Source organism: Stegostoma tigrinum, chromosome 25, assembly GCF_030684315.1.
Source record: "Stegostoma tigrinum isolate sSteTig4 chromosome 25, sSteTig4.hap1, whole genome shotgun sequence".
NCBI lineage: Eukaryota > Metazoa > Chordata > Chondrichthyes > Orectolobiformes > Stegostomatidae > Stegostoma > Stegostoma tigrinum.
Genome location: NC_081378.1, coordinates 26,452,207 through 26,475,512, shown reverse-complemented (window position 1 = coordinate 26,475,512; position 23,306 = coordinate 26,452,207). Strand labels below are relative to the sequence as shown.

The following is a 23,306-nucleotide window of genomic DNA, read 5'->3' as shown; positions in this document are numbered from 1 at the left end:
TCCAAACCTGGGAACATCCTTGTAAGCCTTTTCTGAATCCTTTCAAGTTTAACAAAATCTTTCTTATAGAAGGGAAACCAGAATTGAACACAGTACTATAAAAATGCACGTACCAATGTCTTGTACAGTCACAACACAATGTCCCAATTCCTATATTCAATGCACTGACCAATGAAGGCACTGACCAAGTATGCCAAACACCACCTTCACCATCCTGCCTACCTATGACTCTACTTTCAAAGAACTATGCACCTATACCCCTAGGTCTCTTTGTTCAGCAACACTCCCCAGGGCCCTATCACTAACTGTATAAGATCTGCCCAGTTTGCCTTCCAAAGTGCAACACTTCTCATTTATCTAAATTAAACTCAACCTGCACCCTCCCACCCCCCAAACAACCCATTGGCCCATCTGATCAACATCCTCTTGTACTCTGAATTAACCTTCTTCATTGTGGACTACACCACCAATTTTGATGTCATTTGCAAACTTACTAACCGTACCTCCGATGGTCACATTCAAATCCTTTATATAAATGATGAAATGCAGCAGATCCAGCATCAGTGTCCTTGTGGCATAATGCTGGTCGTCGGGGTCTAGTCTGAAAAACTACCCTCTATCACCACCCTCTGTCTCCTACCTTCTAGCCAACTTTGTATCCCATTGGCCAGGTCCCCTGGATTCCATGTGATCTAAACTTGCTAAGCAGTCTACCACGTGGAACCTTTTTGAGTACTTTGCTGAAGTCCATGGGGACATTGTCTACTGCTCTGCCTTCATCAATCTTCTTTGTCACCTCTTCAAAAAAACTCAAACAAATTAGTGAGACACAATTTCCCATGTGCAAAGTCATGTTGATTATCCCAGATCAGTCCTTGCCTTTCGGAATGCATGTAAATCCCCTCCAACAACTTACCCACCACATGCATAAGGCTCACTAGTCCATAGCTGTCTTGGTTTTCCTTACCATTTTTCCAGTCATTATTTAAAGACAATAGGAGCGGGAGAAGACCATTCAATCCATTAAGCCGTTTCCGCCATACAACATGATGAAAGTTTATCCTCTCTCTCAATGCCACTGACCTATCTCTCCCCATTTATCCTGACAACTTTAACTTCTAGAGACCTATTTACTTATTTCCTAGACTTGTTCAGTAAGTTGGCCTCCTCAGCCTCGTGTCATAGAGAAACCCACAGGTTTACCAACGAGTAATGAAATATCCTCCTCTCAGACCATTAGACAATGGAGGAAAATTAGACCATTCAACCCATGAAGTCTGCTTTGTCATTTGAACATGGCTCATATGTTTGTTAACCCCATTCTCCTACCTTCTTCCCATAACCTTTGATCCATGACTCATCAAGAGCTTGCTCGTCTCAGCCTTAAATACGCTGATTTGCAACGAGTTCCACAGATTCTATGATCTTGCGAAATTCACCACTCTCTGGCTGAAAATATTTCTCCTCATCTCAGTTCTAAAGGATCATCCCTTCAACCTGAGGCTGTGCTCGTGGGTCCTAGTCTTTCCTTTAACTGGAAACATCATCTCAACGTCCACTTTTATAAAAGCTTCTCAGTATTTTGTTGTGAAGATAGGTAGAGTATTTGATGTTTGTAAAATGGGGTGAGGGAGGCAAGAATGCATGGTCCCTTTAAAAGATGGTGTTAATTCTAGGTTTGGAGATTTTTAAAATGTGCAGGTACGCAGAGAGCTCCTGAAATTGAAACAATGTATCAAAAGGCTGTGTAGTTAACAACCCAGGCAGTAATTTGTTTTGTTATTAAGGCAGCCAGTTTGAAAATCAGCCAATTAATTCACACCAGGCACTTAGAGACTAAAACCAATTAAATTTAAATCTGATGATTTTCACAACCGAGGACCAAACCTATTATAAGAAATTAATAGGGCATCAAGGGTATAAAAGAAGAGGGCATTTGCAAATCTTTGTGAGAGCAATGTCCATCTGTTAGAGCTAACACTGGCACCTCTAAAGAGAAAACCACTGGCTTTCACAGAATTCTCTAAACTCTCAGAGTAACCATCATCTAACTAAAGGTAAAGCAGTACTCTTAGCTAGTATTCGTGATGTAAGAATTCAAGGGACAGAAGCGTTCCTGACACACAAATTTGATAGGGTGTAGAGGCCTGGATGGAATGTTAAGATAATAAGTTTTAATTTACTTTACTATTATTATTTATAAAAGTCAGACTTGCATTTATTGGAACATCATAGCATTAGAATTTTGTTTTATTCAGGATTCATTAGAAGTTAAGGAGGAGTTGTTCAGTTTATTAGTAGTTTTGATCATTTGTTCACTGTTAGAGTTAGATAAATTAATTGTTACTTGTTGGTTATTAAGTGAGTGAAAGTATTTTACTATATCTAACCACTCCTTTATAACAGATTCTGGAGCGAGAGGCAGGTTATACCACTCTTCACACTTTTAACAGATTATAAGGTGAGGTGAGCCTCTCTGGGTGTCTCAGTTTTAGTTATCAGAGGGGGATTCACCCCTGTGTCATAGCAATTCTGTAAGTTTCATTTGGATTGCCCTTCACATCCTTTTGCATTCTATCAACCACAAACTTGAATCTCCTGATAATGAGAAGTTCTTTATCCCTGTGATCATTCTTGTAACCCTCCTCTGGATGCCAACCAACACTAGCACATCCTTCCTCAGGCATGTGGCCCAAAACTGCTCACAATGTTCCAAATGTGGACTGACTAGAGCCTTCTACAACCTCAACAGTATGTCCCTGCTCTTGTATAACTAGATGCCTTGGACTGAATGGCAACATTGCATTTGATTTCCCAACAGCCAGTTGGACCTGCATGTTAACGTTAAGGGAATCCTGAATTGGCACTCCTATGTCCCTTTGTGCTTCAGATTTCTGAAGCCTTTCTCCATTTAGACAATAGTCTACACTTCTATTCTTACTACCAAAATGTAACCTCACACTTTCCCACATCGTATTCAACCTGCAACTTATTTGCTTATTCTCCTAGCCTGTCCGAATCCTACTGCAGTCTCCCATCTCAGCAACTACCTGTCCCTCCACTTGTGTTTGTGTCATCTGCAAACGTAGCAACAATGCCCTCAGTTCCTTTGTCCAGATCATTAATATATAGTGTGAATATTTGCTGTTCTAACACCGACTCTTGCAGAACTGCACTTGTCACTAATTGCCATCTTGAAAAAGAATAATTTATTCCCACTCTCTGCCTTTTGCCAGTCTGTCAATTCTTTATCCATGCCAGTAACCTTGCCCTGATATCATGAGCTCTTACCTTATTTAGTAGCTTCCTCTGCAGCACCTTGTCAAAGGCCTTTTGAAAATCCAAATAGATCACTTCCATTAGCTCTGCTTCATCTAACTTGCTCATCATCTCCTCAAAGAAGTCTAACAGATTTGTCAGCCCTAAACTTGACAAAGCCATGCTGACTCTGTCCTATTTTACTATGCACTTCTAAGTACTCTACAATCTCATGCTTAGTAATGGGCTCTAAAATCCTATCAAGGACCCTCCTTGACTTTAATAATTCCTGAAAGATCACCACCAATACCTGCACAATCTCCTCAGCTAGGTCATTCAGAACTCTGAGGTGTACTCCATCTAGACTGGGTGAGTTATCCACTCTCAGACTTTTTAGCTTACATGGCACTTTCTCCTAAGTGGTGGCTACTACACTCACTTCTGCCCCGTGACTCTGCTGAATTTCTGGTCTACTACCAATGTTTCTCACTATGAAGATCTATACAGCGTACCTGTTAATTTCCTCTGCTTTTTATTTTTCCCTATTACTTCTTCCTTAGTTATTTTCCAGTGGTCCAATGTCCACTCTTTCCTTCCTCTTACTTTTTGAGATATCAAAATAAAGAGTCTGGCTATCTTCTTTTATATTACTAGCTAGGGTAGTCTCATATTTTGTCATCTCTCCCATATTACTTTTTGTTGAGTCTTCTCTGCTGGTTTTTAAAGGCTTTCCACTCCTGTGCTTCCACTCCTCTTCTCCACATTGTATGCTTTTTCTTTTGCTTTTATACTGTCCCTGGCTTCCATTGTCAGCGATGGCTATATCTTCCTCCCCTTTGCACAGTGTGTTTCAACTTCCTTTAATGAATTTCTGCTGTGCCTCCCAAATGACCCCCAGAAACTCCTGCCATTTCCGTTCCACATTCTTCCACTTCCAATCAACTCTAGCTAGTTTCCCTCTCATGTCTTTGTAATTGCTTTTTACCCAGTTGTAACACTGTTCACATCTGATTCTAGCTTTTCTCTCAAACTGCAGCCAATACTCTCACATTATGGTCACTGCTCCCTATAGATTCCTTTGTTATAAGCTCCCTAATCAAGTCTGCCTCATTACACATCACCAAATCCAGAATTGCCTGTCCCCTAAGTGGGCTCCACCACAAGTTAGTCCAAAAAAAATTTGTAGAAAATTCACAAATAGCCATTAACCTGATTTTCCAAGTCCAGCTGCAAATTGAAGTTCCCTACGATTATTTTTTAGTGCCTTTTATTTTCTTCCCTACATGCCGACTGCTGCTAGAAGACCAATATGTAACTCCTGTCTGGGTCTTTTCTTCCTTTGCTATTCATCAACTTTCCCCACACAGATTCTATGCCTCCAATCCTATAATCATTTCTTGCTATCAGTTCAATTATATTTCTTACTAACAAGACAACTGTCCCCTCTGCTCATCTGTCTGTCCTTAGATAGGACCATTTCCTTGGATATTTAGTTCCCAGCCTTGACTCCCTTGCATCCACATCTCTGCCATGCCTACAACATGATACCCACCAGTTTCAATCTGTACTACAAACTCATTTACTTTGTTTCATATTGTGGATTTACCACAAACCCCCACCCCTGTTATAGTTGACCCCTTATCTGCTGTGCCTGAAGTTAGATTCCTGACTCTTCCCATGTTTTATGTTTGAGTCTTTATTCTGGAAGCTTTAATTACCTCCCCAGAGCCCTTCTACCCCCTTGACCACTAGCCCTTGCCACACACCCCCCAAACTACTTTAAAGTACATACGACCTTGAATTTACCTTAATTTCTGTCATTAGTTTGTATACCCTTTCATCTACTGCAAATCTTGAGAAAATCCTCCCATCTGCTAAATGCCTTGGCCAGAGGAAACATCAACTCTATATGTGGTCTGCCCAGCTCCGACAGAGATTTAGACGTTTCAGTGAGATCACCTCATTTTTTCCAAACTCCAGTGAATACAGAACCAGTCAACTCATGCCTTATTTTGCGATAAACGTCCAATCCCATGAATCAGACTGGTGAACCTCTGCTGCAATCTCTCTATTATATCTTGGGTAAGGAGACCAAAATCGCTCACACTATTCCAAATGTGGTCTCTTCAAGGTTCTGCACAGCTGCAGTAAGATTTTCTTATTCCTGTACTCAAAGTCTTTTGTAATGGAGGCCAATGTAACATTTTCCATCTTAACAATAGCTTACAATGACCTGTGTAACATCCAAGATCCTTTATACATCAACATTTTCCAATCTATAACCATTTAAATTATACTCTGCCCACTCTGTTTTTCTTACCGAAGTGGACAATCTTACACTTATTCATGTTAAACTGCATCTGGCATGCATTTGCCCACTTGCCTAATGAAATGCTTTGGGTCTGGACACTTCTTCAGAAACAGGGACTGAAGAAGGGTCCAGACCCGAAACGTCAGCTTTCCTGCTCCGCTGATGCTGCTTGGCCAGCTGTGTTCATCCATCTCTACACCTTGTTATCTCAGATTCTCCAGCAGCTGCAGTTCCTACTATCTCCAACTCACTATTCATACCTTTATCGTGTCCTTTTTTTTTAAGATTTTGGGCCCTAATTTTGTATTGAACTATTTCACTTTCCATCCCAAAGAAGAATTCTCATGTGTTAGGGTCACTTTTTCCGCAGAAGCTCTTTCACAATTGGATCATTTAATAGACTCTTCTCATTGCTCAAGATCAAACCTCGGATAGCATGTAATCAGAGATAATTGGAGCTGCAGATGCCGGAGAATCCAAGATAACAAAGTGTGAAGCTGGATGAACACAGCAGGCCAAGCTGCATCTCAGGAGCACAAAAGCTGATGTTTCGGGCCTAGACCCTTCATCAGAGAGAGGTCTAGGCCTGAAACATCAGCTTTTGTGCTCCTGAGATGCTGCTTGGCCTGTTGTGTTCATCCAGCTTCACGCTTTTTTTAAAATCTAGGATAGCATGTATCTTGATTTGTTTCACAACATACTGATCTACAAAGACATCTCATACACACTCCTACAAGGCTGATAGTTTCCTCAGCCTAAACCCTTTCTCATTGTTGCACTGATTATATTTTTACCAGCCATGCCACCTCACCTTGTCCTTTTTGCCTGTCCTTCCTGGAGTTTGAATCTCATTGGATGGTAAGTTCCCAGCTTTGGTTTCCCCAATTGCATTTCTCCATTTTCAAAATCATACTACACCTGGTTACAACTGTGGATACCATTAATTTATCTACCTTATTGAGAATGCTCCATGAAGTCAGACATTGTACTTTTTAGACTAATCTTCTTGACATTTTTACACTTCTTGTGTCCAAAGGCCCTGGTAATTGCTCACTGTCATTTCTCTGCCTTCCATTTTTGCTTTTTACTTTTCTTGGATTTCCTCACTTGTCTTGTATTAAAAGGCATTGCAGGCTTGAAGTGTAGAACATCTTATTCCTTTTCTATGTCCCCCTGGATCAGAATCCTTTCTGACATCTATGGTTGGTTATCTTACTGGGAGCATTGCTATTCCACAAAGAAGGTGCTGAAATCAAGTCAGTGACATAAGTTTGGTTCCCTTCATGTTGTGATCCTGAACAGTCTTCATTAATTGACACAATTACCACCAATTCCTAAAGATCATTATTTTCAAGTACATAGCAATTAATTTAATACTGTAGCAAGTATCACAGAAGGAAAACCTTACTGTTAAAGAGTCCTCAAAATCTGGATCTGTTGCAGAAACCTGGTAGATGGCTGTTAGGACATCATGAGTCTCATTGATATCTACTGATGCTGCAATTGAAGAACAAACAAGATTGGCATTCTGCTCACTCTTGATGTTTCTGCATTTGACATATGTTCACAATTCGATAGTATAATTTTGGATGCAATGTCAATTTGCTTGCTATTTTAATGGTGACAGAAGAGGAATTTGTTTTTTGGTCCACATCTGATCTCGTTCAAGAATTTCAGCTATTACACCCCCCAGTGTCATTCTGGTATACTTCTTCATGAAGGAGTATTGTACATTGGAACAGTGATACCATTAGCAGGGTTCTGAACAAATGCCCTTTTGATTATTACCTGCTCCCTTGAAAACTGAGTGGGCAAAACTCTAGAGCTGTGTATTTGCCAATTTAACCAGACAGTCTTGGTGAACATTTCTGGGTCTGGTCTGAGGCCTCTCAGCTTGGATTGCATACAGAATTTCAAATGCTTCAACTCTGTGAACTGGATATAGTTTCAATTAATGTTTGCAATTCTGGACACTGATTATGCCAGAAGAGCTCAATATAATCCGAGTCTGAGACATAACTAATCCATAGAATCTCTACAGTGCATAGAAAGGTTATTTGGCCCATTGAATCTGAAGCAATTCTCTGAATAGCGTCCTGCCCAGACCCAGACCCAGACCCCTTCCCTATCCCCATAACCTCACATTTACCATGGCTAAACCACGTAGGCCACACATTCCTGGACACCATGGGACAATTTAGCATGGCCAATCCACCTGACCTGCACATCTTTAGACAGTGTCGGTAGAGAATGTTTGATCCAGCATTCATCAAGCAACAACATCCATTGTTATTTCTCCTTGACCCCTGGGAATTCCATTGAATCAAGTAGTGGCTGTATAACAACTATGGCGGCATGGTGGCTCAGTGGTTAGCACTGCTGCCTCACAGCGCCGAGAACCCAGGTTCGATTCCAGCCCCGGGCGACTGTCTGTGTGGAGTTTGCATATTCTCCCCGTGTTGCATGGGTTTCCTCCAGGTGCTCTGGTTTCCTCCCACAGTCCAAATATGTGCAGGCTAGGTGGATTTGCCATGTTAAATTGCCCGTAGTGTTTAGGGATGTGTAGATCAGGTGGGTTACAAGGGGATGGGTCAGGGTGGGAGGTCTAAGGTTTTGTATGGACTGTTGGGTTGAAGGGCCTGTCTCCAAGCTGTAGGGATTCCATGACGATTTTCTTTTCACTTCTTTCAATTATTTGCAATAATAAAGAAATAATATAGTTTCTGAAATGTAGGTTATCACTGTAAGACTGACATCAGCAGTTAATAAAAAGAAAATTATTCATATAACTGTTCATGCTGTGAATGCATTAATATCTGGTAAAATAGTGTACAAAAGTAATTTGTCTCAATGTTAATATTAGAAACAGTGCTTACATTCATCTCAAATAATATCGGTTGTGTGCATTTTAATTGTAGATAGGATTCGGTGCTCCGTGGATAATAATTTCAGAGGCAAATTTTTTTCTTTGTTGTGTCATCTTAATGAGTCAAAACGTCACCTTAAACACCAGGCCTCTGCTTTCAAAGATCCTCCGACCTGTATTTTAGTTCCAGGGGTTGGATTATTTTGATCAATATGTACCTAATAGTGTAATGGTTAAGCCAGATGCTTTCTTCCCTAAATGCAAAAAAAAAATGCTGGCGCTAAGCAGATCAGGCATCTGCGGAAAGAAGCAGTATTAGGATTTTTTATCCATGACCTTTCATCAGAACAGCTGTTGGATAGAATCACAACAGTTTTGAAGCCAGTTTGTGGGATGCGTGTGGGAGGGAGAGGTGCAGAAAGAACAAAAGGGAATGTCTGTGTTGTGGGGGGTGAAAGTCAAGGGTCATTAATCAACAAAAGATATTGTTACATGAAAGAAAAGAGAATGGTAATGAGTTTCCAAACATATTCAGGTTCTGCCTTTGACAAGGACGCGAACATAATAAGAAGCCATATGGTTGTAATGTGAAGAATGAAATGGTCCACCAAAAACACACAAATAAATGAAGACGGTGGTTATGAAAGTTGTTGAATCTAAACCTAGAAGACTGGAGAGTGTCACTATGGAAGATAAAGATCTGTTCCTTAAGCTTTGCATTTACTCCTTTCAAATGCATAATTAAATATTTTAGCATCAGGATTAAACAGAGTGAACATTTATGGTGTGACAGAATTCATGTTCATTTTGATTTCCCAAAATTGAAAAATATAAATATGAGTGCCATTCAGCTCAGCAAGGAAAAAATAAAATGTACACATGTCACATTTTACCAAATAACTCCACTAGGGCAGATTCTGAACTTTACATCTTATACCACAGTTTTCCTGGAAGCCATATTGAGGACAGACTATTGCTGGAAAATATTGGCTCAATGTTACCAGAACAGAGTCCAATTCATTGCAATCAATATTCAAGTAAAAACCAAGATTAATAATTTAAGTATCTTCACCTGTCCCTGCTGTAAATTCAGCATCACATATCGGATCTTCATTGACCGGAATCAATGAAACATTCAGGTTGCATATTACTTGGTTCCCTCCCAGGTCTGTAACCACCACATTTAGCGTATAGAATGTGGCCACAGACACATTATCATAGTCCAACGTGAATGTATTAGTGATTATTGCAGTATCTCCAACTGAAAGACCAAAACAAAAACATGCATTTCAGCCAGTAGAAGCTCAGGAAAATGGTATTTCCTATTAAACATAACCACATGACAGTTTGAAACTGCTGGTTGAGCTGGTCTGCAAATTATGAGTAGTGAAGAATAATAGACAGAGCGTGAGCAAGCCGAAAGATTATCTTGAATGAGAAATGAAATGTTACAAAAGAGGGATGCACGTTCCTCTAGAAGGAGCACTTGACGATTCTAAGATAACAAAGTCTGGAGCTGGATGAACACAGCAGGCCAAGCAACATCTTAGGAGCAGGAGGGCTGACATTTTGGGCCTGAAGTATCTAGGCCCGAAATGTCAGCTTTTCTGCTCCTAAGAAGCTGTTTGGCCTGCTGTATTCATCCAGTTCCATTCCTTGTCATCTCGGATTCTCCACCATCTGCAGTTCCTATTATCGCTGATACAACTTGAAGAGTTGATAAGGTGGGCCTGGTTTTGATAATCTGTGAACCCTTCTTCAGGTTTCTGCAGCATGTAGCCTATTTAAATTCATCTGGTTCACACTCTCACCCATATTGGAGCAAACTTATGCAACCAATAAATTGAATGGTAATATATATGCATTAAAAATAGCTGCATGATCTGCATAAATGCTCATCATGACACAGAATAGTTCCATAAAGGAAAATGATTGCAAAAAATCTCATATATAAAGAGCAACAACATAGATTTGCAAGTACAATCCAGAGTCAAACAAAACTGAAAGGGTATAGCATGCAAATATCAGAGATATCATGATAAACAGTGGTCATGTATATTTACATGTGCACATACAAACAAAAATGTATAATATAAGAATACTTCTAAACACAAACAGCCTAGTAAAGAGATGCATAATTCCTGGAAAAATAATGATATGCAATAATGCAAGAGACAGAAACATCACATGAAGACCTCATCATAATCACTGCCCTGTGTGATTTGCAATAGTTTATTGTGTTCCTACCTTGGGAAATCTGAAAGGAAGGCTCATTTACTGCAAAGCTGAAGGTCAAGATATCGTTGCTATCACCATCTGAAGCAGATAAAGTGATCAGTGTTGTTCCAGCAGTCATTTCTTCATAAGGCGTTAATGTACTTGATGGACAGGGGCTGAAAACATAAAATAGATTACTATTTAGTAAATCAAAGAACCATCACGCCAAATGAGAATTGTTTCTATCTTGTCAACATGGTAATAATGTTTAACGTACCTGATGATGGGAACTTCATCATTTACATCAGTAATTGTGATAGTTACTGTGCCTGTACAAGCGAGGCTTGGAGATCCAGTGTCATTAATAGATACCACAGCGTAGAAAAGCTAAAGGCAAAGAACATAGCTCAGGATTAAATCAATTAATGAGATCTATGTCACAGGTCTGTACATTGAGTGGAATAAGGCATATGTGCTAAAGATACGCTGATTAATCAATAGTAAAATGTATATTTCATACCATGTGACCATTTTCAAAATCCAAAGCAGATGCTGTGGTAATTAGGCCCAAGTTGTCCAGGCTAAATAGTGTGGTGGTATTGGTGGAGGAGCTTGCCAGGAAAAAATACTTGAAAAATAAGAGAAAATTATATTTCTGTCGCTTAATATTCATTTCTTTAGTGAGCATTTAGATTAACTTCATTTTCTGCCCTGTTTGGCTTTTGCTCAGATTTGTTCCAGTCAAACAGAATTGGAATTCTAGTTTCTTCCAGATTTGGATTTGCACCGTGCTATCTGCAAGTCTCCCACCAAGATCTCAGAAAATCAATTCCAAAGTGAAAGTCCAAGATAATAAAGTGTCCTGAGATAATAAAAGCTCCTGAGATGCTGCTTGGCCTGCTGTGTTCATCCAGCTTCACACTTTATTATCTTGGATTCTCCAGCATCTGCAGTTCCCATTATCTCCAAAGTGAAAGTCGACTGTCTATGAGGTGATCTCTTATGCCAATGTTTAAGGTATGTCAAGGTTTTCACAATGTTTGAGAAGCTAACAGGGGTGTAATGGAAAAGTGAGGGTAGAGAGAGCGGGACAGGAATTGGGGAAAGTATACAATGTGGGAGAAAGGAAGATAGAAGAAGTGAAGGGACAAACTGGACAGATAAATGTAAATAAACAGGCAAATTTTAAGGTAAATGTGAAAAGAACAAGAAGAAGAAAGGAAATGACTTCTCAAGGTGGTGCAGGAGAGAGGGCGCTACAGCTGAATGGTGAGGACATTGGACAATAAGAGAATGAGGGAGGGCTGTTCAAAGATTAAATTGGGAAGATAAGCGGAAGAGAAAGAGAGTGAAGAAGATGGAAGTCGATGTTTAGAATGAACAGGCTATGAGGGCAGGAAGACAAGCAGAAGAGATAGAGGAGGAAGAAGAGAAGGAAAATGAACTAATAAATAATGGTCATTTCCAAGAAGAGGAGTGCATCAGTTTCTCTCAGCCAGTGCCCTTACAATCAAATGTTTGAGATCTCCATTTGACAGAACTTTAGTTTAATGTTAAACAACATGAACACCAATACTGTGAGAGTGTATATGCCTGATTGTCCTCTAAGCTCTGACTATCCTCTATAAACCATCATATACATCTTATTGTCACAAACCCCAAAAGGGTTCCAAAGTTAACTTGTGTATCTTAAGCTTAATCAAGATCAGAAATACTACTTATTTAAAAGGAAAAGACTTACTTGTAAAGGATCTTCATCAGGATCAGATGCAGTTATCTTATAAACAGAAGCACCAATGTCAATGGTCTCTGGAATAGTAACAGATGGTCCTGTACCAAACGAAATATACTTCATGTAAACAGTGTTATCTTGATATTTAAGTAATATGTTAATGGGAGTAAAATTGATTATTTTTCTGATTTTCAATGATGAAATATTTTAATAACACCATAGAGGTCTTCACTTTCTTGCTAGCATTTATCCCAGTGGGAAAAAAAATTTTCATAATAATTGAGGATTGAGCATTTTGTGGCCTGATTTAATACTTCTTGATGCCTGCCTTCCTGAATAGCCACCATGTAGATCAGAGGGAAAGGTATTAGTTTTGAACTTGGGTGGCCTGCAGTTCAGGAATATCTACAGCAGAGGGCTGGGTTCAGGGATGACACTTGCAATGAGAGAAATTCAAGGTGGTGCAGTTAGTGTGCAGCTTAGAGCTCAGAAGTGAGGATCCTTGAAGGAGGAGTGTTTGTGGAGAGGACAGAGTGGTGAAAATATTACAACAGTCAATCTTTTTTGGCAGGCTGGAGGGAGGAACTGCTGTTTTCTCTTGGTCTACACCTTTAATACCAGAAAAAACACGTTCTTTCTCAAAATGAGATAATAAGAACTACCAATGCTGGAGTTGGAGATAATGCAGTGTGGAGCTGGAAGAGCACAGCAGGCCAGGCAGTATCAGAGGATCAGGAACATTGACATTTTGGGCCAGGACCCTTCTTCAGAATGGGTTCTGATCTGAAACACCAACTTTCCTGCCCCTCTGATGCTGCCTGGCCTGCTGTATTCCTCCAGCTCCACAATGAGGGGCAGGAAAGTTGGTGTTTCAGATCAGAACCCATTCTGAAGAAGGGTCCTGGCCCAAAATGTCAATGTTCCTGATCCTCTGATACTGCCTGGCCTGCTGTGCTCCTCCAGCTCCACAATGTATTATGTCCTTTCTCAAAATGGCACCTTGCCCTACTCTTTAGTTGCCATTCTGCCCTAGCACTAGAACACCAGCCATTAAATTAAACATATATATTTGCATTGACCTGGATAATTGATCCAAGAGTCTTTCAGCTGTATCTTTGATTTGATTTTCTTTTGAGCGCAGATATTTGCTGAAAAAGTTTAAGTTGTAAACTTGCCCGAATATACTGGCTGCAATATCTTTTTTGAGGTCATTCACTATGGTGCACAATCAGACCCTTGTTCCCATTATGACAGGGAACTCCTGCTATGCAGTGACATAGCACAAGAATTACAACAATATGAGAGCAGTTCAATGTGACAGATTTCTATCTTCTTTCTGTTGTATGTAAGAATGGCACAGAAGAGATGAATAGATTTGCATGCATTCTAAATTAATAATTGATTCTTGAGAAACAAAACCTGGATTAGACAGAATTTAAGAGTGAATGCAAATTAATTACAAACACTATTTGATATGTCTCAATAGTAATAATGGAAATATCTTCACCTGTCATTGTAAACACAGCATCACACATTGGATCTTCATTGACCGGAATCAATGAAACATTCAGGTTGCATATTGCTTGGTTCCCTCCCAGGTCTGTAGCTACCACATTTAATGTATAGAATGTGGCCACAGACACATTGTCATAGTCCAGTGTGAAAGCATTAGCGATTATTGCAGTGTCTCCAACTGAAAGACAAAGAAGCATCAGTTTCAGGTATTATTGGGCATTATTGTGTGAGGATTTGAAACTACTGTCAATAGGTCATTAGCAATGGAAAGCAATGGTCAGATTGTGTCAGGGAGATGAGTTTTCCATCAAAGAGGAATGAATTGCTCGTCAAAATGTTTTGCAACGATCACTATTGTCAAGGTAACCACATTTACCTTTCAGAACAAATGACTGAATTGCTTCTTTTATGTCACTCTGACTCAGATATGTTTCTCTGAGCACCCTCCTGAAAAGGTCTGCTTTGTACAACACATGCACACTATAATTAATTTTGGTAGCTCTCTAACTCATTAGAAGAAAATCAAATTAATCAAAGGGTAAAATGGCAAAACAATGGCACACAAATTACCACAATTTATTATACAAATATACATTAACCAAACAGAAGCGTTGCATGAAGAAAAAAGCATTGCAAGAAACCGTAAAACTAATGCAAAACTGACAAATCTAAGCTGTATGACACATACTCATTGCAGATATCAAAAAAACACTAAAGCTCAGATTGATTAGCATCGGTCATAGGGAGAGAAAGACAGATATGGCCATAGGAGCCATATCCTAACAACAGTAAGAGCGACTTTATCCATGCACAAAACAATGAAACTTGAAGTAAGAAAACATCATATTCACAAAATCAAGCGCACAAACATCGGAGAAATGAGAAACATGACTTTGAACAAAGGAACATACATGAACAGACAAAATAAGACGGTGAAAACAAACACCACAGAAAGAAATATTATACAACAGATTTCATTGTAACAAATGTCCTATGTAATTTGCAATAGTTAATAAAGTTCCTACCTTGATTAATTTGAAAAGAAGGCTCATTTACTGCAAAGCTGAAAGTCAGGCTATCGTTGCTATCACCATCTGAGGCAGATAAAGTGATCAGTGTTGTCCCAGCAGCCACTTCTTCATAAGGGGTTAAGGTACTTGATGGACAGGGGCTGAAAACATAAGATAGATTATTATTTAGTAAATCAAAGAACCATCACGCCAAATGAGAATTGTTTCTATCTTGTCAACATGGTAATAATGTTTAACGTACCTGATGATGGGAACTTCATCATTTACATCAGTAATTGTGATAGTTACTGTGCCTGTACAAGCGAGGCTTGGAGATCCAGTGTCATTAATAGATATCACAGCGTAGAAAAGCTAAAGGCAAAGAACATAGCTCAGGATTAAATCAATTAATGAGATCTATGTCACAGGTCTGTAAATGGAGAGGAATAAGGCATATGTGCTAAAGATACGCTGATGAATCAATAGTAAAATGCATATTTCATACCATGTGACCATTTTCAAAATCCAAAGTAGATGCTGTGGTAATTAGGCCCAAGTTGTCCAGGCTAAATAGTACGGTGGTATTGGTGGAGGAGCTTGCCAGGAAAAAATACTTGGGGGAAAGAAAAGTGGAAATTACATTCAGCCCAACATTCAATTCTTGAAGTGAGCATTTAGATAAAGTTCACTCTTTGTTCTATTTCAATTTTTTTTATTAGATCTAACATGATCTGTTGGAATTCAGATTTATTGCAGATTTAGATTCTGATTTTGTTGTCCAGTGATTGACCCCACCTCAATGTTCATTAACAATCTCCATAGTGAAGATCAACTGTCTGCTGTAGACCATCCCTTGTGCTGGTGTATTTGGAAAGTCTAAACCTTCCCCCCCTCCCCCGGCCTCCAGCAAGATAATTCCAGAGGGAGAATAGAGTTGGTTCTATTCAGTTCTCTAGATGCAATTCAAATGTTGAAAGAACCACAGGGTAGGATCCACTATTTTGTTTTGAGCCAAGAGTATGACAAGGAAGTAGGTTCCCATTGAACATCAGAGTCAGATCCATGATTGAACATCACGCTGATGGTTTTAATCTTTTGGCCATCCATCCAAATGAGCCAACTGCACTCCATTAAAAGATGAGTGAAGTAAAATGAAGGTGGGAAATGTGTTGGTGGAAGGAAAGGCAGAGGATTTGGAAAGATGAGGAAAGGCCAGAGAAGGATTAGAAAAAAGAAGAAATTAGCAGAGAAAGAAAACAGAATAAAGGGGAATGAGAAAGGGAAGGTGGAGAAAAGGGGCACCATTTTTGAAATAGAATGGGAAATGAAACAAAGAGAATGAAGAAAGGGCAGTAAAAATTTAACTGGAAAGCAGGGCTCAAAATCTAGGGATAATGGGAACTGCAGATGCTGCTGAGATGCTGCTTGGCCTGCTGTGTTCATCCAGCCTCACATTTTATTATCTCAAAATCTAGGGGTCAGTGAATGAATTCACCATCAAAAGGCCTGAAAATACTAAGGAAAATCATATCACAAGGATAACCAGAGACAAGTCAGCCCATATGAGAGAGAGAGAAAAAGACAGCATCAGTGAGAAGCTGCTGCCCCTTCAAACCCAGATTGTATCTCACTCATTTGCAGCTGATAGGCTAAGCAGTGACCTTAGCAGCAGCAGATACAGGACAGAACCAATCTGCTACTGACTGAGTAACTGGAAGGGAGTTGGCTGCTGGAGGCATGTTGCTGAGATTACCGTGTGATGGGTTTGGAGGTGCTGTCTGCTGGGTGTTATGGTAAGAAGGTGAAAGGAGGTGGCGGCTGGGTAGGAGGGTAGTTAGAGTTTGCTGGAGAGAAGAATGAGGCTATGGGGCAGGAGGAAGAGAGGAAGAAATCTGCAGAGTAAGATAGAAATGACAGTAAGGGTAGAGCCGGGACAGCAGGAAGAAGCCAATGCAAGGATGAGACCTGCAGAGTTTCTTTTCTTTATTCATTCATGGGATGAGAGCATTGCTGGCTAGGCAGCATTTATTGCCCATCCCTAATTGCCCAAAGGGCAGGTAAGCATCAACCACTTAACGTAGAGTGTAGATATATCACAGGCCAAGTTTGAAAAACTTGGACAAATAAGTACAGAATGCATGTCGTGCAAACCTTTGTGCTTCGTTTTAGGAATTAATGGAAGCATGATTCAGCAGGTCTTCATTAGAACGCTGTCCACTATGGTCCTAACTCTTTATAATCTATTGTCACTAATAATGTAGTCTAGCTAACATCATATGCTGTTAACTCCATTGGTTACAAAAACAGGAAAGCTACAACTGCAGGTGGGGCTGGAGAAGGAGACTACAAGTGCAAGAAGCAGTCAGAGAAGATGGCAAAAAAGAGAGAACAGCTTTAAAGCTATCAGTAAATGGCTCATCACCTAACTGGAAGCAAGGAAATCTGGAAATCACTAGGGTGAAGAATTCCTTCAAAATGAATATGGAATCTGTAGCTTAAAGCTGCATGGGTTCAAGAGCTTTGATGTAGGAAAGAATGTGATAGAAAATGTTGCAACAAACACTATGTCAATTGTAATGTTTAAATTGGAGACTAAGATTTGAGATCTACTAAAAAGAGTGTCTGGTTAAATGTTTTTGCTTTGTGCATTTGTGATGAGAACATGCTAACTGTGACCTCACTAATATGCAGAAAAATCTGATGTCCCTTTTTGAGAGGAAGTGCACATTGATATCTGTTTTGATAAACTTCTGTGGCAAATTATGCCTATTGCCTGGTGCCAATTTAAATACTGTGGTGTCTGGGCAAGTAATGCTTCCCTTGCCTGTCAAGGCCTAACATTTGTAGAAGGGATGATAAATGAGGATGCTGATAAATTCTTCTGATTCTAATTCTGCTCCTGTTTGAGTCCAAGTAAGCCACATGTAAACACCATGTTTGTTACTTCAATACTATATTACCTAATAAGTATCATAGAATCCCTACAGTGTGGAAACAGGCCCTTCGGACCAACAAGTCCACACTGACCCTCAGAGCATCCCTCTATAACCCACCTAATCTACACATCCCTGAACACTATGGCCAATTTAGCATGGCCAATCCACCTCGCCTGCACATCTTTGGACTGTGGGAATAAACCAGAGCACCTGAAGGAAACCCATGCAGACATGGGGAGAATGTGCAAACTCCACACAGACAGTCGCCCAAAGGTGGAATTGAACCTGGGTCCCTGGTGCTGTGAGGCAGCAGTGTTAACCACTGTCCCTCCCCCACCCCCCCCCCCCCCCCCCCGCCACCCCAAATGTGTTAGTGAGAATGAGAAAAGAGCCCCTGAAAAATCAAAGAAAGCATACCCATAAACCAAAAGGCAGCACTCATGCAACTCTGAAGAAGAACCTCTTAAAAAGAAATGGTTTGACCTTTGCTGGGAGAATAGAGAAAGTTCACAGTGGGAGAAAAAGGGAACCAGAAGAAATATAAGGGAGAAGGTGAGGAAGAGGACTGCAGTGAAAATGGAGTTCTGTAAAAAGAGGACAGACAATCAGCTACACTGATTGAAAAGATCTCACTATGAATATCTTGGGAATCTCCATTAACTAGAACATAAATTGCATTGTCCTTATTAATACTATTGATACAAGCAGGACAAGTGCCTAGCTATTTTATGATGAGTGGCCTATATTATGATGAGTGTTTCAATTCCAATTTCACAATATTTTACAATCCCCACATAATCCATCATACACACACTATAGTGAAGGCTTTGATGGCAATACTTTAAGTTTACTCAAGATTAAAACACCTTTTAATTGGAAAGGACTTACTTGTAAATCATTTCTTTCAGGATCCGATGCAGTTAACTTATAGACAGAGGTACCGATAGCAGCCGTCTCAGGTATTGTGACAGAAAGTCCTACACCAAAAGAGATGTGGTTAGTCTAAAATGTATTATGTCAAAGTATAACTGGTGGTATTAATAACAATAAATTAGTTGATTTTTCAGACGTAGAAATGATTGAGTATTTCAACAGATTAAATTGGAAATTTGACATTCACATTGATTTTAATACCAATATAAACCATAAATAAGTTATAATTAAACAGTGAAGGGCTTTGTGCCCTATTCTATTTCTTCTTGACAACAAATGAACTGTTCTTGTCATTGGAATGCTGTTTGGTAAGTCATATAGTAGATTGGGAAGAAAGAAAAGCTACGCATTACATTTAAAAATTTACAAGTTGTTCAGATCTAAACTAGGAATTCTGGGGGTACTGTCTGTCAAGCTGATTAAAATCATAGTTGCTGGGAATAGTGTGTAGGTCTACATGGAAGTGAGGAGGCAGGAAGAGATGGCAGGAGTGAGAGATTTCAGGTGAAAGCAGAGAGATCATGGGGATAGGGAGTGATTCTAGCAGAGGTTGTGCTTGAGAACCTGAGGGAAAAGATCTTGCCCCTCCTGTAAACCCGATTTGAAACCTCACCATAACATACTGACATCGTTTCTACAAACAATGCTGCCCATTGGATATGACTGATTTCATATTACCATTTGTATAAGACCTTAGAGATACATTAACATAATGTAAAAATTGCAATGTATCAACTGTATTTATTCCAAAACAGAAGTTGCTGGAAAAGCTCTGCAGGTCTGGCAGCAGCTGTGAAGAAAAAAATCGGAGATACCGTTTCAGGTCAGGTGACTCTTCCTCAGAGCCTCAGGGAAGGCAATAACCTAATGATGTAATCACTGGATTGTTAATCCAGAGACCCGGATAACATTCTGGAGACCTGGGTTTGAATCCTGCCATGGCAGAATTTGAAATTTGAATTCAAGAAAATATCTAGGATCAGGAGTCAGGGGGAACAGCTCATCTAGTTCACTCATGTCCTTTAGGGAAGGAAACTGTCATCCTTATCTGGTCTGGCTTACGTGTGACTCCAGACCGACAGCTATGTAGTTGACTCTGAACTGCCCTCTGGGCAGTTAGGGATGGACAATAAATGCTGCTGAGCCAGCAACAGCCTCATCCTATGAATGAATAAAAAAACAGTTTGCAGATGCTCCCAGACCCGCTGAGCTTTTCCAGCAAATTCTGTTTTTTGTTCCTGATTCACAGCATCCGCAGTTCTTTTGGTTTGCATTTATTCCAGTATAGCAATTTTCTGCTGATTTGGTATCTGCTGGTATCACGTATAAAATGGCTGTCACAGCTTCACATGCTCAAAATGGTGGATCTACAGGTGCTGTTAAGTGACACACAAAGACAAAGCTAGGAATAGACAGAATTTATTAAATCGAGAAAAATCTAACTAATTGTAATGTGAATCAAGATTAATAATCTAAACATCTTCACCTGTCCCTGCTGTAAATACAGCATCACATATTGGACCTTCGTTGACCGGAATCAATGAAACATTCAGGTTGCAAATTGCTTGGTTCCATCCCAGGTCTGTAACGACCACATTTAATGTATAGAATGTAACTGCAGACACATTGTCGTAGTCCAGTGTTAACGTATTGCTGATTATTGCAGTGTTTCCAACTGAAAGACAAAATAAACATCTATTTTGACCAAGAGATAATGGGAACTGCAGATGCTGGAGAATCCAAGATAATAAAATGTGAGGCTGGATGAACAGATGAAGGGTCTAGGCCCGAAACGTCAGCTTTTGTGCTCCTGAGATGCTGCTGGGCCTGCTGTGTTCATCCAGCCTCACATTTTATTATCTATTTTGACCAAACATTGTTCAGGCAAATATTATTGTGTGTTTGGAATTACTGATACATTAGATCTATAAGTTAAGAGCAGAGAGGAGCAGATGGTGTACGGGTATACTTTTACTATGAAAGAGAATAGAACGTCCTTCAATGAGGATACACCAAATTCTCTTATCAGGGTGGATACATCTAAGTCCCAGCACAGGCGACTGAAGTTTCTCTTTTTAATTCACCATTGCCTCGGCGTGTATCTATGTGGAACCTCCTAAGGACAGTATTTAGGCCAACACGATTAATGTGTATTACTTTCTTACTCATTGAAGTCAAAGAAAACATAACATTTCAAATGGAAAAAAAAAGCACATCCAAACAATCACAGGATATCAATGCTTATTCATATTGAAAATTTCAACATGCATAAGTTAGTAACTTCTGCTTTTTTCAAAACAAATGACACACATCTGCATAGAAGAGCAATCAACTTAAACATACCTTCACTGTGAGATTGAAGCTAATTGGCGACTATTTCATTTGCATAAATCTTTAATACTTTAACCAGGTAGTTATTACCATTTTGAATGCCTCTCAGATTGCAATCTCGGATTTAAAGTTAACAATGACAAAGTGTTCATTACTATAGAATCCACATCACTTTTTTTCTTCAGACAGTACCTTTTGAACACACGCAGGCTTGAACTAGAGATTCGAGAATCATTTTAAGTGAATTAATGACCTCACCGATCTGACGTTTTCTCATTCTTTTGTTGTCACATTTAAAACTGTTCTCTGTCCTTTGTAATCTCCTCCTGTCAAGCAGCACTCTCCTCTCCCACCAGCACACTTGTAGTCTCCTATATGCCAACTTACAGCCCCACCGTCTTCCTCTTTCAGTGTTTCTCTCTGCCCTTACCTTACTTGCAGTCTCCGCACCTCAACTTGACAGTCTCTTTGTGCTCCCCCCACCACCATTCCACTTGAAGCTCCTCAACTTCCACATTCCCTCTACCTTATTTATTACTTTGCAGCCCTTCTCTTCTCCTTAACCCTCTTGCAGTTTCTTCTACCATCTCCCCACCAATCCTCACCGCTTCTTTCTAACTCCTCTTTCTCCTTCCCACCCTGGTAAATGCCCACTCTCAAACAGACCCAGCAGATGGAATTCCTAACAAACACTTATTCAGTCTACGCATCCCTGACATTGGCCCCAAAGTGAAAGGGCTGGTCAGCAAGTCATTTCCTTCTCTTTCCTTCTTACATACCCACTTGCTGTTCCTCCAGCCACAGACTGTGCCAGTCCTGCATTTATTGCAAAAGTGATAAAGAAGTGGCTCTGTGATTGCAGGAGCAACTTCTTCCCAGTTCAGTTCATCCCATTGTAGAAATTTTCTCTGATTCTACCTGTGATCGCATTTTTCTGGGTATTCTGGGGATTTTCTGGGTGAATTCACATGTCATCCTCAGGCATTTCGTACACTGATAAACATTAGGTACACTGAATCACATGAAATAAGTGGCATACTATAAAAACCAAAATGAGACCTGGCATAGATAGTCAGTTGTATATAGAGTGATAAAATGTAAGAGAATTCATACATCCAGATACAGAAACGATCATCAGACTCAAAAAACCCCACAAACACTTGGACATGTAGCAACCTGGAAGACTAACACAAAAGGCTCAAAATTCATATCCAAAATTTTAATGTGTTACAAGTGTCCTGCATGATTTGCAATAGTTTATTGTGTTCCTACCTTGGGAAATCTGAAAGGAAGGCTCATTTACTGCAAAGCTGAAGGTCAGGTTATCGTTGCTATCACCATCTGAGGCAGATAAAGTGATCAGTGTTGTCCCAGCAGCCATTTCTTCGGAAGGGGTTAAGGTACTTGATGGACAGGGGCTGAAAAGGTGCAAAATATTCCTATTTACTAAACAAAGAACGATCAGTGCAAACGCAAACTAGCTTTGACTAGTCAACACGGTTATAATGTTTAACGTACCTAATGATGGGAACTTCATCATTTACATCAGTAATTGTGATAGTTACTGTGCCTGTACAAGCGAGGCTTGGAGATCCAGTGTCATTAATAGATATCACAGCGTAGAAAAGCTAAAGGCAAAGAACAAAACTCAGGATTAAATCAATTAATGAGATTGATGTCACAGGTCTGTACATTGAAACGAATAAGCTATCTGTGCTGAAGATACTCTGATTAATCAATAATAAAAATACATTTCATACCATGTGACCATTTTCAAAATCCAAAGCCGATGCCGTGGTAATTAGACCGTAGTTGTCCAGGTTAAATAGTGCGGTGGTATTGGTGGAGGAGCTTGGCAGAAAAGAATACTCAAAACAGAAAAGAATGTTACATTTCCATCAGGCAATAATAAATTCTTAAGGTCATGTTTAGATAAATTTTACTCTCAGCCCGATGTGAATCTGAATTTTTGAGTTCAAAACAAAGAGTTGGAATTCCAGTTTTTACCCTATTCCAGATTTGATTCCCGCTATTTGCTGAGTCACCTACCTAGATGTTTTTTAATGGATTTCAAAGTTAAGATCAACTATCTACAACATCGTCTCTTATGTTATTTCACATGGAAAGTGAATATTGTAGTATTTAAATTGTTGGATTGTTATATAAAGAATTCATTGAAGTCAAATGGGTTAGAGTA

The 23,306-nt window shown here is 39.7% G+C and overlaps 1 protein-coding gene across 3 annotated transcripts in view; it reads right to left on the bottom strand.

Moving 5' to 3' along the window:
- LOC125463329 (protocadherin Fat 4-like) overlaps positions 1–23,306 on the bottom strand; it is a 110,586-nt gene that overhangs the window by 50,555 nt on the left and 36,725 nt on the right. For all 3 annotated transcript variants that reach the window (XR_009447241.1, XM_059654792.1, XM_059654793.1), the window contains exons 20-34: positions 22,870–22,977; positions 22,628–22,737; positions 22,382–22,527; positions 20,265–20,453; positions 18,734–18,822; positions 15,415–15,522; positions 15,172–15,281; positions 14,925–15,070; positions 13,892–14,077; positions 12,394–12,482; positions 11,173–11,280; positions 10,930–11,039; positions 10,683–10,828; positions 9,508–9,696; positions 6,978–7,066 (exon numbers count right to left, since the gene is read on the bottom strand). Coding sequence is in view for 2 of the 3 variants with exons in the window: in XM_059654792.1 (XP_059510775.1) it covers positions 6,978–7,066; positions 9,508–9,696; positions 10,683–10,828; positions 10,930–11,039; positions 11,173–11,280; positions 12,394–12,482; positions 13,892–14,077; positions 14,925–15,070; positions 15,172–15,281; positions 15,415–15,522; positions 18,734–18,822; positions 20,265–20,453; positions 22,382–22,527; positions 22,628–22,737; positions 22,870–22,977 (1,923 nt within the window). In the remaining variant the exon portion in view is untranslated. The remainder of the gene's footprint in view (positions 1–6,977; positions 7,067–9,507; positions 9,697–10,682; positions 10,829–10,929; positions 11,040–11,172; positions 11,281–12,393; positions 12,483–13,891; positions 14,078–14,924; positions 15,071–15,171; positions 15,282–15,414; positions 15,523–18,733; positions 18,823–20,264; positions 20,454–22,381; positions 22,528–22,627; positions 22,738–22,869; positions 22,978–23,306) is intronic.